At 40.4% G+C, this 17,532-nt stretch overlaps 1 protein-coding gene across 1 annotated transcript in view; it reads left to right on the top strand.

Moving 5' to 3' along the window:
- The first annotated feature begins 2,171 nt into the window (after nt 1-2,171).
- The window catches only part of LOC109923297 (ankyrin repeat, PH and SEC7 domain containing protein secG-like), a 24,989-nt gene continuing 9,628 nt past the window's right edge, over nt 2,172-17,532 (top strand). Inside the window, exons 1-4 of the mRNA XM_048604608.1 lie at nt 2,172-2,209; nt 10,701-10,950; nt 13,331-13,907; nt 15,985-16,036. Of these exons, the coding sequence (XP_048460565.1) occupies nt 10,709-10,950; nt 13,331-13,907; nt 15,985-16,036 (871 nt within the window). The 5' untranslated portion in view covers nt 2,172-2,209; nt 10,701-10,708. The remainder of the gene's footprint in view (nt 2,210-10,700; nt 10,951-13,330; nt 13,908-15,984; nt 16,037-17,532) is intronic.

Below are 17,532 nucleotides of genomic sequence, written 5' to 3'. Positions count from 1 at the left end.
AAGATTTAAAAGGGACCTATGGGCAACTTTTTCACACAGAGGGTAGGCAATGGACGAAGTAATCATTTTGAGAGCATCTCAGTGGCACAGCTGTTTAACTTAAAGAAATAAATATGACACAGCTAAGTATACTTCCACTGTTCTGATGTTTTGAAGTAGTCTGATTTACCTGTAACGTGTCTACATGATTTTCTAATAAAAGTAAAGCATTATCCTCCCTCATTGGGCCACTTGAGTACCAACCTCCTCCTCTCACCCAACATCCTCCATTCCTCAATGCAATAACATTCATTGTCACCACTGATGTCCCCAGCCTTTTCCCTGGAGCCCCTGGGGAATGAAGTCCAAATGCCCTTGCTAAGCATAATTCCCCCTCCCTTGATCAAAGATGTTTTCAAATATTCCTTGACCCCTCTTACATGACTTTATGCTCCTCATTCCACACTTTTCAAGTACAACATACGACTGACACCAACATCCCCCCCAATCCTGTTATCATTCCCTCCAGTTCCCCAATCCTCAGACTGATCCCCAGATGGAAGTCAGCTTCAGAATGGACAACAGGCCCATTAGCACCTTAGACTCAACACAGGACAACAACACTCAGAGACATTGGAGCATAACCTTCCTCCATTTCACTTCTTTCTCAACTTGACGATGTTTGGACTCCTTGTTTACTCTGTTTTTGATTCCACACTGTTCAGCTATAAGCAGCCCTTTATAACATATATTAAAGTCTGCCTTTGAGATATAAGTTGCCCCCTATTTGTCATGAGCCAGTAGGGTTTAAAGATGACCCTAGTCAACAGTGTGCCTGGGTCCATTTAGATGTGTCGACTATACTCAGAGAAGTGTGAATGCATGTGGCTGTAAGCATCATTTAAAGTCACATTGCTATGAGGACAAAGCAGCAAGTATATTCCCAGAGGTGAATGAAGTGCTACTTACCTGCTCCACACCTACTTTTTGCTGCCAGCTTTCTGAAGCACTGAGTTTCTCCATTGTGTTGAAGCTTATTGGGAAGATGAAGTAAATTCCAGCAGGTTATGGAAGGAATGAATAGTAAATGCATGCACTTAGCCTGATGGTGACACAGTCAACCCACCACTAAAAGGGGAGAACTTAATCGATGAAGTTTATCTCGATGCTGGGAATCTGCTTTGTGGCTTCTCACTCAACAAGGTTCACCCGCCTGCCATTCTTCTGACCATGGCAAGGACTGAAAGGTCCCACCATTCAGTTTGTTCAGAGCATTCAGCAATTTAGAGGACATTTTCGTTCACAAAATTAAGTATTATTACTGAAGGCATTTCAAAATACAAGGTAACAATGTTCTATGTTTACATTTCAAATTGAAGGGAATCCTGATTGAAACCAATCAGATAGTTCTAAGATGAATGCTTTCTTTATTTCAAATACAACTTTCTAAGGGCTGTTTGTACAGAGGATCTCTGAACATTGTGACAAACATAATTAGTTACAATATTAAGAGTAGAATCTTGAACATTATAACAGAGCTTCCCAAAGTGAAGCTTGGGAACCTAAATGGGGTTGTGAACTGCAGTTTTGGGCTCCCAGACTCCAAGGCAGTAATGGCCACCATAGAACATTGCATTCCCCTTCCCCCTACCAGGCCCAGCCCCACCCCTATCCAGGTCTCACAGGTCTTCTCCCCACCCACACCCCTGGCCCCACTTTCATGGTTCCCACAGAGGGATTACAACAATTTTCAAGCATCAAAATAGGATTATGGTGGGAAAAAGTTTGAGAAGTATTGCAGCACTAGTGCTCTTAGAACCACAGAGAATAAATTTGGCGAAAATTCACCTGTTACAGAGTTCTGGACTGGGAGCTTGACAGGGTAGATTTCTGTCCTTACTATCTGGGCTGTAATCCAGTGAAGCAAACTGCTAATTTTTTTTATTATAGAAACTATCAACTATTGTTCCACTAATTTCAGATACCATAAAGGGCACTGATCCACCCTCCAAGTTCACTGACCATGTGCTGTAGGTAAAAGACTTCTAATAAATTTTTAAATTCCCTGTGAGCACTAGGCTCATTTCTTTTAGTTTGGTGTCAATTTAGTCTGTTCTTTTGTGTTGCAATTATGTTTTGAGGTTTTGTTACCCACCTCTTCTAAAAGGAAGTGTTTGTAACAGGAAGTTGGAGCCTACTTGCGCAGTTATTTGAAAAATCGTATATATTGGTAAGTAAATGTTCATTCACTAATATTATTACAATTTAACTTGTACCCTGTGTGATAAATTGGATTATTGGATCAAGGATAAGTGTAGGTAAATATCTAGAGTTGCAAAACTATTTCTTCTTTTCTCAATTATGGTAAAACTAGAAGCGAGATGAAGTCAAATGACAGAAAGCAATAATAGTGGCCATTAGCTTAGATCTATTGTTTTATGTTGAAATAGTGGACAAATTAGCTTGATCATTTCTCACTGAATTTAACCATGTAATGGAAAAGAAATGTATAATATATAAAATGGAAATGGCTAGAAACACACAGTGAGCTGTATCTTTATTTCCTTAAGTTTTAAAAATAAACTTGCAATATTCTATTGTCAGATAAGTAATTATTTGCAACAATTGCTAAGAAAATAAGATGATAGAAATGTCAAAAACTTAATATATCAGCTGGAATATAATATGACTAAGTGTGAGGTTATTCACTTTTGTCGTAAGAATAGAAAAGCAGAATACTTTTTTTTAAAAATGGTGTGAAACTTGTCAATTTTGATGTTCAAAGAGACTTTGGTGTACTCGTATATGGAACACAAGAAGTATGCAATTAGGAGGGCAAAAGGTATGTTGCCCTGTATTGCAAGGGGATTGGAATATCGGAATAAAGAAGGCTTGCTACAATTGTATAGAGCTTTGACTGCAACTGAAATACCTTCAGAGATAGTAGGAACTGCAGATGCTGGAGAATCCGAGACAACAAGGTGCAGGGCTGGATGAACACAGCAGGCCAAGCAGCATCATAGGAGCAGACAGGCTGACGTTTCGGGCCTAGACCCTTCTTCAGAAAAACTGAAATACCTTGTGCACTTTTGGTCTCCATATTTAAGGAAGGATGTACTTGCATTGGGAGAGAGATCCACTGAGGTCTTTCCAGAGGGAGGAGGGTAACTTCTTCACGGTAGGCATCCTTAGAAGAGACTTTGCAGTGGGGTTAAAACTCACTCAAAAACTCACTCCAATGCTGGAGAATCTGAGATAACAATGTGTAGAGCTGGACGAACACAGCAGTCCAGGCAGCATCGGAGGGGCAGGAAAGCTGACATTTCAGGCTACTTGCATTTGATGTTTTACAGCGATGATTCAGTAGCTTGATCCCTGGGAAGAGAGGGTTGTCCAATGATTAAAAGGTAACTAAATCAGATATATATTCACTGGAGTTTAGAAGAATTAAACATAATTTAATTAAAACATACAAGATCTGAAGGGACTTGACAACTAGACGTGGGGAGATATTTAGCCTGGCTGATGAATCATTAATATGAAGATAGAGTCGCATTATAAAGGGTTGATTATTTTGAACTAAGATGTGAAGTTTCTTCATTCAAAGTGTTGTCAATCCTTGGAATTCTCTATCCCAGGGAGCTACATATACTCGTTAAATGTATTTAAAATTAAGGTGGATAGTATTGGCCTCTCAGGGAATCAAGGGACTTGTGGAGCATTTGGGGAAGTAGAATTGAAGTTTAGGATCAGCCTGAATTGCATTGAATGGGGAGCAAGGTCAGTGGGCTACGTGATTACTCGTCCTATTTGTTATGAATTCCTCTTCCAGTCCCATTCAATGTAATGTGTACAGACAGTCCTTGATAAAAAGTGCAACTTATATTGAAATATTTATATCAAGGAATTTGCCCTACAAAAATAATGTAACAACAGTGGGTGCGGCGTGGGGAGTGGGAATAGGATCTGTAAAAATGTTGAAGTCGCCTATGCAACTCATGTTGGTGCAACTTCCCCCATAAGAAACGGCGGAATAAAGTAAGGATACGGGCTGTAACTTAGGGAAATGTGTTTCATACCCAGCAACCAAAAAACACATCATACATGTACTATACTGTACAACACCGTGTACACACATGCCCTGCTATGAACAATGTGAGAGAACATTATATGACTCAGAAGCATCAGACAGGTTGCTGGGAGTAGATGCTAAGATGGTGCCACAGTTGCAAATTACAAGTTATATGGTTTCTATATTAAACTGAACTGAATCAAAAATGATGCAATGTGAGTGTGGCGAAAATTGACGTTTAGTTCCTCAAACAGTCAGTGATGTGAGTGCAAGACAATAAATGATGTTTATTGCGGACCCCCTGTAATTTCAGCAGTCACATGAACATTCTACACAATATAAATGTCTAGGACAAAGTAAAAAGTTCAGCATTTGTTATGAACCAAGGATCAGTAATTAATTAGAATACTTTTGGATTTTCTAATTAAGAATCAGAGTCTGAAAATATTTGTGTCTTTAGGCTTTAAGTATCTAGCTATTTAATTTCGAACTTTTTGCTTCTGAGAATTTAAACAACAATCATATTTAGATACATAACCAAAACTGAGATCCACACAGTCACCTCACTTTTGAAATGCTTTGAAATGGGGTTTCCACTTTGATTGCAATTGGCGATTCAAGTACAAATTCTACACAAAATTGCTTTAGTTTTGTGGCACATGGGAAAGGATTAGTCTCCTTACACCAGGAAACAACAGGGAGATGACTGTAAGTGGGATGGGAATGTAGACCTCAGGCTTAAGAGACAGATGGAACAGATAACTGCTAAGCAAGTGCAGACCCAGTCTTTGCTGTCCTATATCTCTGGTAAGCCTCACTGAAGGTCCAGCCCAGGCAGTGCTCCAAACAGTTGTTGGAATTGTGACAAGACTGGGCATTTCAAATGAGACTGCTCTCAACAACCATGGCCACCACTGCTGTCAGGCACAGAGCTCTCATCCAGTGCAACACCCTTCCCCTCTCACCAGATGTTGAACTATTTGGGTCTCCCACTAAGATCCAAGCCAGTGAATGACATCCCTCCATCTTACATACACAATAGGGACCAGCAAGATAATTCAGCAAGGTAGGAGTTCCACCTACATGAGTCGCATAGGTGACTTCAACATTTTTACATATTCTATTCCCACCTCCACCCCCACCCATCATATGTGAATTATTCTTACAGGGGCAAATTGACACTGGAGCAAAGGTGTCAATTAATTCTTCCGTGAGCATCTTGTTGAAGAGGGTGAGCTGGTTGATTTTCTTCCCCCATTTGGTTCTCAACATCAGAGAGGTCAGAAATCCCTACCATAGCCACTTCGAGCTCTCCGTATCACACCTTTCATAGCCTGAGGACTTTGGTAGTTCAGGGGCCAAATGATACCCCAGTGGAGGCAAGGAAGTTGACAATACGCGTGATATTAGGGATGAACATATTCAGGGAAATCCAGGCATCTGTGAAAAGCGTGTATAGTGACTGCTATGAGCAGCACATTAGGAGGTCAGCAGGAGTCTTTGACCTTGCTCTTTGCATTCATGATGTAACAATTGTACCCTGCTTTTAAACTATGCACAAAGTTGTATCATTAGCAAATTTAGCTAGATTATTATGTTCTTTTCTTGCAAATCATTAGCCTGCCTGAAATAGAACAAATTTCCTGGCATTGATCCTATTAGTTATGCAGTGCAGCTTCCTTGAAAACTATCTGTAATTCAAAACTTAATTATCCACTTCAAAATTTTCCTTGCTCTTCCACAATGTCGACAATATCAACAACTTTACTAATGTCTGAATTCTACAACTTTCCTCTTGTTTATTAGAAAACAATAATTTGTGTTTGTTAGTAGTTAGCATATCTTCAAGATGTCTCATGATTTATCACCTCCAAATCATTTACTTTTTGTCACCAGGATCTACCATAATTATGAGTGCAGGCTAACTGTATTTACACTCACAACTCATAAAAAACTCTACCTGCCTAGTTAATTACTTCTTACCTTTGTCACCTCTTTCAATGCAGTTTCTACAATCTTCTCTCTTACAATTCTTAACTCATTGACTTCTAACCAATTTCTTCACTCAGTTTACATTTCTCCCAATTGAAATCTCTGATGCTATTCATCTCCTTACTTCAGAAATCTCCCTCAGTTCCACATAGCTCTGAAATATCTGTTTTCCACTAATCATGGCCACATGTCTGCTCCCAATTATAAATTCTCCATCATTGCTGGCCAAGTACCCCAAGCTCTGGAATTCCCTCCCCACATGTCTCTGTCTTCTTACTTTACTTTCCACCTTTTAAGAGACCTTTTACCCATTTCCACCTTTTACTTGTTTGACCAAACTTTTGTTCACCTGACCTAATATGTCCTCATGGGGTTCAAAGACAGGTTATTACAATATGAAGTGCTTTGGGACATTTTATTACATTAAAAGCATGACATAAATAAAAGCTGGCAACGCTGTTCTTAACTGTGCCTGTACCTTTGAACTTAATGAAAGATATTTTAGCCCCATTGCCGCATTACTTTCTGTTGCTCGCATTCATTTACTACCTCCTCTAATGTCTGATGGAATGCTTGTTCTCCAGTTCCTTAATTATTTTCTATCTCTACCTACCTATTTAATAACAAAGGCCAAACCATCATTCTTCGTTCCATCCCCATCAAAGTCTGCCATCCAGAAGTTAAAAATGTTAGTTTTCTCTATTTCCATCTTTGAGAATTACTTGAAAATCCTTTGCATTGTGGTTGGTTTTACATTAGCTTTCCTTTGGTTTTGACCTTATTCACCAGAGATAATCTCGTTATTGCATTGTAACAAGTTTAGTACTGCAGTCCACTTATGTCTTCCACGAAATTCATTTTGATTTGTGTTCAGAAATCACAAATTGATTCACAAATTTGATTTGTGTTACACAATTTGTGTAAATTTATACTTACCATTATAATTTTCTTAATGAATCCCTGGCATAAAATAACAAACTTTTTTCTTCAAACAAGCAAAAGCTTGAACTCTTTCGTTTCTTAGTTCAATAGCTCCCACATTATTCTCTCTGGAGACAATGGATCCAATTCAGTTTCATGACTGATGCACAGCTTTCACATTCCTAATGTCCTACAAAAAATATCCTTCCTTCTGCACTTGGTCTTGATCCAAATATTGAAGTGTTATGTCTGCCTCACTCTAATGGGCTTGCAACATGGTACCAGGCTAATCGTGAAATTGCTTAAATTAAAGAACTGCACACCGTTAAACCAATCTTGCAAGAATTCATATTTCCCTTACTTTTAATATGAACAGTGACTTCTAATTTGCTATCGTCTTAAGTGTCATTATATATCCCTTACTCTGTGAGGTGAAGTACCATTGGGACTTTTGGCTACAGCTCAAGAAAACTTCCGATAATTACAAGTTGTCTTCTTTTAAACTGGCTTATTTTACAATTTTTCTAATTAGCTGAACACTGCTCTACAATGGTGTGTGGCATTGTTCAAGATTTCTCTCCCATGTACTATTATCCTTAGCTGCAATTTAGATAACTGCTTTTGTATACCTGTTGGACAATTGCTGGAAAAACATAAAAGGTTTGGCAGCATCTGTAGAGAGAAATCAGAGTTAATGTTTCGGGCCTAATGACCCTTCCTCAGAACTGATGGTAGCTAGGAGAAGGTTTGTATTTATGCCGAAGACAGAGTGGGGGGAGGAGGTGGGATTAAACAATAGGCTGGCCACCAATATCCACTAAATACCCTCTGACTCCCAAAGTTACATTGAGTATACGAAGGAAGTCTGCGAAATGTCCACCTTCTTCCTCAGCTGAGGACTCCCCAGTATTGTTGCTGACAGGCTGGATCCGACCCATCTCCCACACTTCTGCCTCGCCCTCGCTCTTCCCTTCCACAACAGCGATAGGGCTCTCCTTGTCCTCACTTGCCATCCCACAAACATCCACATCCAAAGGATCATTAGCCACCATTTCTGCCAAGTCCAGCGAGATGCCACCACCAGACACATATTCCCCTCCCATCCCTTGTCTGTCTTCTGCAAGGACCCTTCCCTCGGGGACACCCTGGTCCACACCTCCTTCACTCCCAACACCCACCTGCACCCCCATGGCACTTTACCCTGCAATCGGAGAAGGTGTAACAGCTGCCCATTTACTTCCTGCATCCTCACTATCCATGGCCCCAAACACACCTTCCAGGTGAAGCAGCACTCTACAGGCACTTCACTCAAACTAGTCTACTGCATTTGGTGCTCACAATGTGGTCTCCTCTACATTCGGGAAATGAAGTGTAGACTGAGTGGCCACTTTGCAGAACATTTACATCTGTCCGTAAAAAAAGACCCTGAGCTTCTGGTTGCCTGCCACTTCAATGCACCACCGTGTTCCCCGGCCAATATCTCTGTCTCAGGCCTGTTGCAGTGCTTCAGGCAAACTCAGTTCAGCTGAAAGAATAGCTGCCAGACTCGCTGAGTTTTTCCAGCAACTTCTGTTTTTGTTCCTGAAAGAACAGCATCTCATTTTCCACCTTGGGAACTCTGCAGCCTTCAGGACTTAGTGTAGGATTCAACAATTTTAGATCTTGAGTACCTTCTCCCATGTCATTACCCCAACCCCCACACACCAGGTCTTTTCATCACATGGGCTGCTACCATACATATCCCTTTGTCAGCCACTAATAGTCCCCATTTATAGCTATAGATTCTCTAAGGCTAACAATTACCCACTCCTTTTTCTGTACAGCTGTTTTCCTCTCTCTTTGGGCCCTATATCCACCTATTTTTTACTCATCCCCCCATACTATATTCTGCATAAATACCCTCTTTTTCCCAGCTACCATTAGTTCTGAAGAAGGGTGCTGCCAGACTTGCTGAGATTTTCCAGCAATTTTTTATGTGTTTCTAATGTCAGCACTCAAAGTTTTTCTGAACTTGAATCATTATTTCCTCTTGGCAAACGTCATCTATTTCTTTTCCTCAGTATATTTTATCCAGGTTTAGCTAACCTCATCCTTAAATGGTACAATGTTTCCACATAATTCTCACACTGAGATTTTAAACTCAAGCTAGGCTATCCTAGCCTTCTTGTGCTTGCAATTGTTCCAACATTGATGATTTTCAGTAATTCCTACATTCTGTCAAGCTGGTTTCTGCTACCTGATTATAATCAATGTACTTGGAAACTGCAGTATCCAAAGAATCCTCTACATAATTTGCTACAATTGCAGACATAAGATACACTCCTAAATGACACTAAAGTCAGGATTATTACCCCCATATAGGGACAAATACACAGCAGGGTGGGCACAAACATTTGGCTGGTGTGCTGATTTGTCAGTGTCACCCTGCAAGTGTTGAGTAGCCATTTAAGCTGAGTAAGTAGCCATTTAAAGCTAAATGTCAGAGGCTGACTGCAATTTTCCAATTTGCCTGCAGGCCTCTGAAGGCATCAAAGCTAAGGCAGCTGCCTGAAAGTGTCCTTCTGCTGACCAGACGCCCAATGCTCCAGGCAGACCTTGAGGTCCCTCCCACCTATTTAACCATATCATTGGCCGCAGGGTACTCTTCACAATGGTGACCTGTTTGCTTCAGGTATTTTTTAACTCAAAAGTTCGGAAACTCAGAAGAGGGGCTTCAACATGTAGGTAGTTTTCAGAAAGAAAGGTATGTAAAAATATGAACTTAATTTTAAGTATTGGAAACAAACAAAGCCAGAGCTGTGCAGTTCTACCTTGTTGTTCCTGTAGAGATAGTGAGATGTTTCAGGCACTGTAACTAATGTTGTAAGAATTGAGCTGATTAACCAATTCCCACCAAGCCGTCTGACTCACTCGTTCACTGTTCCCTTGGCCTTCAGAGGGAATATTGAAGTGAGACCATGCTGTACTTACTGCTGTGCGAATTTGACAGAATGCTCCTTAAAATGTGATTCCCTGGTGCTGCACCAAGAGCGCCCAGGCACTTTTTCCCACTTCTGTCACCGCATCAGAAACACAGACTTAAAAAAATGTTATCGCCATTAGCCATTAAGTACCGAAGAGAGATAATATTAATAAATGGCACTCAGCCAGCAATGATGATGTGCTGAACAGCCCCTCCCCTCCAAAAGACACCTCTAGGTTCAGCAAGTATTGTTGAACACATTCAGCACATTTTGTACAGCACAATTTATGCTGGGGTCTGTGGTTAAATGGTAAGGATCGCTCATCTTATTTTCAAATCACTTATTTATCAACTATCCTCATGGCAGTGGTTTAACTTGGAGCAATAACTGGCACTTACATCACAACAATTGTTCATGGTCTTCCAATGTAGCAAATATTAAGATTTCCTTTTTTTTAAGATGCTAACTTTCTAGATGAATATATTCTTGACCAGCATGAATGGACTATATACTGTAATTGTATATATTTAACTGTCTGTCATAAATCTATCTTTCAATGTTCAATAACATGTTCATCTCATAGCAACATGAATGGTCTACATATTTAAGACCTGGTTAATTGGTAATAAAAGACTGTTCCATTTAAACAACCTTTCATTTCACGCCACCAGAATTTTTATTAAATCTCTTTAAACTGACCAAAATGTGATCATTTTATTGGGTATTCGTTTTGCTTTCAATACATGATTGTCAGATAGTATTTCTTTTTACAGAATCTGCCATGTCAGCCCTTTCAGAAATTACATGGAAATGGATGGATTTACACGATTCAGTTTCTTCCTGCAGCACGGTCAGAATAAACATGAATGTCAAGCCTGCAGATGTGAATCAACCTCAGCAGGGATGGTGTATGCCTTCCTGCTTGACCATGACACTCTTATCTGGGCAGAAAGCAGAAACACCGCCTGTTGCAAACCAGGAAGACAACCGAGGTGCAACAGTTCAATGTCAACTTTCTGCTAAGTATGTTGAACTCGCTTCAAATGATAATGTGTCACTGAATTACCACAGCATCTAAATTTCTTAACAATAACACATCAGGTTTTAGAATCCCAAATAGTATAAATGAGGCCCATTCCCAGTCATCTTTCTCAAACCTTCCTGTTAACTGTGGCTCATTCTCAGGCCAGTGAATGAAGCTACTTTTTATACCATCACGACAATTTTATTCTGTATTCATAAATAAATAAACTGTGATTAATAAATAAACTCTACTTCATCAACTTGAATCAGGAAGTTTCTATTGGATTGGAAAACAGTTCATATAATTCCTTTATTCAAAAAGGAAGGAGACAGAAAGCAGGAAACTACAGGCCATTTAGCTGTCATAAGGAGAATGCTAAAAGCTATACCTATTATAATGGGGCACCTTGAGAAAGATAAGGAACCCAAGCAGAGGCAACAAGGTTTTTTGCAATGAAAAATCATGTTTAACTGTTGTGTTGGTGTTCTTTGGAGAGGTAACATGGGCTGTGAATAAAGGGCGATGTACTGTACTCAATTTTTTAGAAGACATTTGGTAAGGTTCCACATCAATGGGTAGTGTGGGAAAATAAAAGCTCATGGTATGGGGTTAATAAATTCGGCATGTTTGGGAGTTTGGCTAGCTAATAGAAATAGTAGGCATAAATGGGTATTTTCTGGTTGTCAAGATGTAACAAAGTGGTCTGTAACAGTGATTAGTGCTGAGACCTTGGCTTAATAAAATATATGCAAACAACTTGGATGAAGGAATGAAAGGTATGGTTGCTAAATTTGCTGATGGCACAAAATAGAGAGGAAAGTAAATATGAACTGACAGGAGACTACAAAAGGATAGGTCAAATCATAGGTCAAAGATTTGGCAAATGGAATATAATGTTGGAACATGTAAAGTTTCCTTTCCTGACAGGAAATATGAAAAAGAAGCATAATATCTAAATAGTTAGAGATTGCTGATCTCTATGGTCTATTCACATTTGAGTGGCTCAGTGGTTAGCACTGCTGCTTCACAGCGCCAGGGACTTGGGTTTGATTCCACCCTCAAGTGACTGTCTGCGTGGAGTTTCCCCAGCTCTGCGTGGGTTTCCTCTGGGTGCTCCGGTTTTCTCCCACAGTCCAAAGATGTGCAGGCTAGGTGGATTGGCCATGCTAAATTGCCTGTAGGGATGTGTAGCTTAGGTGTGTTATAGGGGGATGGGTCTAGGTGGGATGCTCCAAGGGTTGGTGTGGTCTTGTTGGGCTGAAGGGCCTGTTTCCACACTCTAGGGGTTCTATGATGAGATGCAAAGTTATCTGAGCATCCTAGTGAATGAATTGTAAAAGATTAGTATGCAGGTACTGCAAGTAATTAGAAAAATATTACTAGAATGTTATCTTTTCTGACAAGAGCAATCGATACAAAAGTAGGGATGTTATGCTTCAGTTATACTGGACATTGATGGGACTGCACCCGAAGTACTGTGTAGAGCAATGGTCACCACACTTACAGAAGAATGTTAATGCGTTGAAAGCAGTTCAGAGAAGGTTTCCAGACTAATCCCTGGAATGATTGAATTGTTTTATGAGGAAAGGTTAGACAGGCTGGGCGCGTATCCGCTGGAGATGAGAAGAATTAGAGGTAACTTAATTGAAATATATAAGATCTTGAGAGGATTTGACAGAGTGGATGTCCAAAGCATGTTTCTTCTTGCGTGGCAGTCTAGAACTAGTTTTTTAAAAGGGGTCTGGAATACTGTGCACAGTATTGATCTCCTCACTTGAGGTTATAAATGTATTGGACACATTTTGAGAAGGTTCACCAGATTAATATCTGGAACGTGTGGGTTGTCTTACGAGGAAAGATTGGACAGGCTAGGCTAGTATCCGCTGGGGTTTAGAAAGATAACAGGTGAATTCATTGAAACGTCTAAGGTCTTGTCAGGACTGATGTGGAAAAGTTGTTTCCTCATGAAAGGCAATATTTTTAAGGCAGAGATAGCTCAATTCTTTGTAGGCAGGGAGGTGACAGGTTACCATGGGTAGCTGGGAGTATGGAGTATTCAGATCAGCCATGATCTCTTTGAATGGTGGAATAGGCTCAATGGGCCAAGTGGCCTTTTGCAGATTCATATATTTGTACGTTCATGAGATTGATATTATTAATAATGGAGAATATTAATTGTAGTTCATTGTGATTCAGCCAGGTGTAGTACTTTGATTTACTTTCATGGATTAATATTTATTGTTTATGGAATCTATTTGGTATCTTTGCTTAGAGATTATACACTTTTATGCATTCAAATTAATATTCACACATATAATTTACATATTTGGGGTATAATGACTTTCATAATAAATACTAATATTAAGTTAATGGTCATAGGTCTGCTGCTTTGAATGATGATTGCAAGGATAATTCGGGCTGGACTCCACTTCACCATGCTGCATTCTGTGGAAATATTTCTTTGATCAAGTATCTTCTTCATAGACGTGCAGCTATCAATAGCAGGAGTAAGTATTATTATACGGCAATGCATAGGGCTGCTTATAATGGACACACTGATGCAGTGGATTACCTCTTACACCGTGGAGCCCTTCTTGAGCCCCAAACTCGCTGTGGAGCAAGCCCACTTCACTGCAGTGCAGCTGCTGGTTGCTTAAGCACAGCTCAGCTCTTAATAAAATATGGAGCCTCTGCAGACATTAAAGATAACAATAAGTGGACCCCATTACACTGGGCCTGCTTGAATGGGCATACAGACCTCATTGAACTGCTGCTGAAGGAGGGGTCTTCACTGAATGAGAAGACAGACTATGGTATGACTCCACTGCAATTAGCAGTTGAGGCTGGAAATATCAAGGCCACCTACTATTTATTGAAGAAAGGAGCAGACATAGAAGCCAGGGATGAAAATAATCAAACTGCTCTGCACAAAGCTGCTGCAAATGGAAATATGGAGGTAAGAGGCAGACTGAAAAATCTGATAGTTGGTGCACAAAGGAAAAGAAACCTTCTGTACCTGTAGATGATGCTGTAGAATGAATTAAAATCTTTAGGACAGAGAATGGAAAGGGAGAAAACCTACTTATTCATGGAGCTACATCATGTTAATAGTACAATGTCTCTTTGATTAAGATAAGGGCAGCTCAAACTGTTCCAAATTACAATTCCACTGTGCAACAAATTAAACCAGAAATGAATTCATGTTCTAAACTGGAAGTAGGTGAGTAAGTCAGACTGAATTTTTGCTGAAAATATTTTTAGAGATTTACTTGTAGATTTTACTTTATCTGAAGTTCAACAGAATCTTAAAAAAAAATTGTCTTGTATCTCCCATCTTCATAGAATCATAGAATCCCCACAGTGTTGAAGCAGGCCATTCGGCCCATCGATTCCACACCGACCATCTGAACAGCCTCCCACCCAGACCCATACACCTTTCCTAACCCTGTAACCCTGCATTAACCATGGCTAATACACCTAGCCTGCATAGCCCTGGACACTATGGGCAATTTAACATGGCCAATCCACCTAGCCTGCACATCTTTGGATTGTGGGAGGAAACCGGAGCACCCAGAGGAAACCCACGCAGTCAGGGAGAGAAATTGCAAACTCCACACAGACAGTTGCCTGGTGCTGTGAGGCAGCAGTGATAACCACAGAACCACAGTGCTGCTCCTATTAATTTTACAAAACTAAGCTTAATATTTGCAGTCAAAAGTATTTTGAAATCACATTGCAGTTGAATTTTGTGAAGAGCTCCTGAACATGATGGGTATAAGACACCAAACATTGACGAAGACAGATTGAAATAGGATGGAGTGCAGCACAGCCTCAGCAGTTTTGTTCAAGGACTTAAAGAGTTGAGTTTCAAAACATGTTTGATAAATGTGGAATTTTTCCTCTGAACTTAAAAGATTGAGGAGTGATGTAATCCATTTTCAAAAATGGTAAAGTGGTTTAACTTTTTTTTATTCACTCATGGGATGTGGGTGTTGATTTCTGTGCTAGCATTTATTACCTATTCCTATTTGCCCAGGAGAATGTGGTGATGAGCTGCAGTCTGGTTAATGTAGGTAGGCCCAAATTGCCATTGAAGAGGGAGTCCCAGGATTTTGACCAAGTGACATTGAAGGAACAGTGTCATATTTCCAAATCAGAATGTGAGTGCTTTGGAGGTGAACTTACAGGTGGTGGTGGTGTTCCCATGTACCTTCTGCCCTTGTCCTAGATTTTAGTGGTCACAGGTTTGGAAGGTGCTATCTGAGGTTCCTTTGTGAATTTCTGCAGCATGTGGTATAGATGGCACACACTGCTGCTGCTGAGCTTTAGTGCTGGAGAGTGCATGTTTGGGGAAATCGTGCCATTAAAGCAGGTCACTTTATCCAGGATGGGTGTTGTTGGAACTGCACTCAAACGGGCAAGTAGAGTGTACTGCATTGCACTTCTGACTTGTGCTTTGTAGATGGTGGGCATACTTTGGGAGTCAGAGGTGAATTACTACAGGATTCTCAGATTCTGATCTGCTCTGCTCTTGTAGCCAGAGTATTTACATTTGTAGTCCAGTTCAGTTTCTGGCCAATGGTAACCTCCAGAAATTTGAAAGTGAAAGATTCAGCAATGGTTATGCCATTGAATATCAAGGTGGAATGGTTAGATCCTCTAGTTGGAGGAGGTATTTGCTACTTATCAGCCCAAATATGGATATTAATCTTCCAAGTGTCCATACACATAGTCAACTGAAAGTTTAAAGAATGAGTTTAGTCGAATTTTGTTAAGTAAATCTATCATGGGATAAAGAGCAAAAGCGTATAAATACAGTGGAGGTACAGAACAACAATAAAAAAAAGTCTTCTGTTGACAGCATCTGGAAAGAATCTTGTGAGCAGAGTTGGCCTGAAGGTGGTGCTGTTGTATAGAAACAAACAGCAAGAGAAAAGTCGTCTTTGTGCTGGAATTATGATTGAAAAGTTTCTGGAAGCAGATTCTAGTAATTTTGAAAAGAGAATTTGATTTTTTTTGTTTGTTTATAAAAGCATTATGCAAGCTGTAGAGGTGGATTGCAGAGGATGATGAATGCCACCAACAGTTAGTTTGAGCTAATTGTCACATTCGTGGAATGCAATGTCAAGATCAAGTTTAAGTTCTTGTACATGGCAGAATGAGGAAGTAGAAAACCATGGATGATGAAGGATGGACCTCACCCTGTAGACATGGCTGTAGGGCAGTTTTCAACCCAACACATGTACAGCCTGATAAAGACTTAAAAGGTAGCTTGACTATTTCAAGATCTCAAATTGTAAAAGGAACTCATTCGTGATATATCTACACAGACCAGTACTTCCTTGCTTGCCGCTTGACTGACTTAATTCAGCAGCTGTCTGAGGAAATGTGTGGTGATCCCCCAGTCAACAGCCCACTAGTGTATTTGTGAGCTCACTGATACCTTTTACAGGAAAGGAATTAAGTTTGTCCACTTTGTCATGTACCCAGTTGACAGCGGTGCCTGATTCATCATATTTGCAGCCACTGCTGGATTCCCTCAGGCACAAAGGGCCATTGACTGCACATATGTGGCACTCAGGGATCCGTGGCATCATTTAACCAGATTCCTGAACCACTGCAATCCATATGATGTGGGTTGACAGCATTTTGACCCAATGAAACTGAAAGGACAGTGAAATATTTCCAAGTCAGGATGGAGGGTGGCTTGGTCTGAAATTTGTATGTAGTAGTGTTCTCATGCATATTCTGCCTTTGTCCTTCTAGATTATAGTGTTCATGGGTTTGGAAGGTGCTGTCTTAGGAGCCTTGGTGGATTTCTACAGTGCATCCTGTAGATAGTAGACACTACTGCTACTGACTGCCAATGGTAAAGAGGGTGAATGTTTGTGGCCTGCTTTGACCTGGATGGTGTCAAGATTCTTGAGGTTTGTTGGAGCTGCACTCAGCCAAACAAGTGCAGAGTATTTCATCGCAGTCCTTGTGCCTTGTAGATGGTGGACAGGCTTTGGGGAGTCAGGAGGTGAGTTACTCATAGCAGTATTCCTAGCCTCTGACCTACTCTTTTAGCCACTGTGTTTATATAGTCCATTTCAGTTTGTTGTCAATGGTAACCTCAGTTGTTGATAGTGAGAGCTTTAGTGATGGCAATGTCATTGAATGTCAAGGTGTAATGATTAGATTCTCTCTTCTTGGAAATGATCATTACCTGGCACTTGTATGTCATTAATGTTACTTGCTACTTGTCAGCCCGCACTTGGATATTGTCCACAAGTTGCTGCGTTTGGACTTAGACTGCTTCAATATCCGAGGAGTCAATAATGGTGCTGAACATTGTTCAAGCATGAGCAAACATCCCACTTCTAACCTTATGATGGAGGGAAGGAAGGTCTTTGATGAAGTAGCTGAAGATGGTTGGGCCCGGGACACTACCCTGAGGAAATGCCCTGGAGCAGAGATGACTGACCTGCTTGGTGCCGTACTCAGTTGAGTGCAGCAGTAATGTCAAGGACTGTCATTCTCACCTCGCCTCTGGAATTCACCTCCTTTGTTCATATTATAGACCAAGATTGTAATGAGGT

The sequence above is a fragment of the Rhincodon typus genome, chromosome 13 (genome assembly GCF_021869965.1).
Source record: "Rhincodon typus isolate 14 chromosome 13, sRhiTyp1.1, whole genome shotgun sequence".
NCBI lineage: Eukaryota > Metazoa > Chordata > Chondrichthyes > Orectolobiformes > Rhincodontidae > Rhincodon > Rhincodon typus.
Note: the sequence above shows the minus strand (reverse complement) of the source record. Positions and strands in the feature narration are given on the sequence as shown.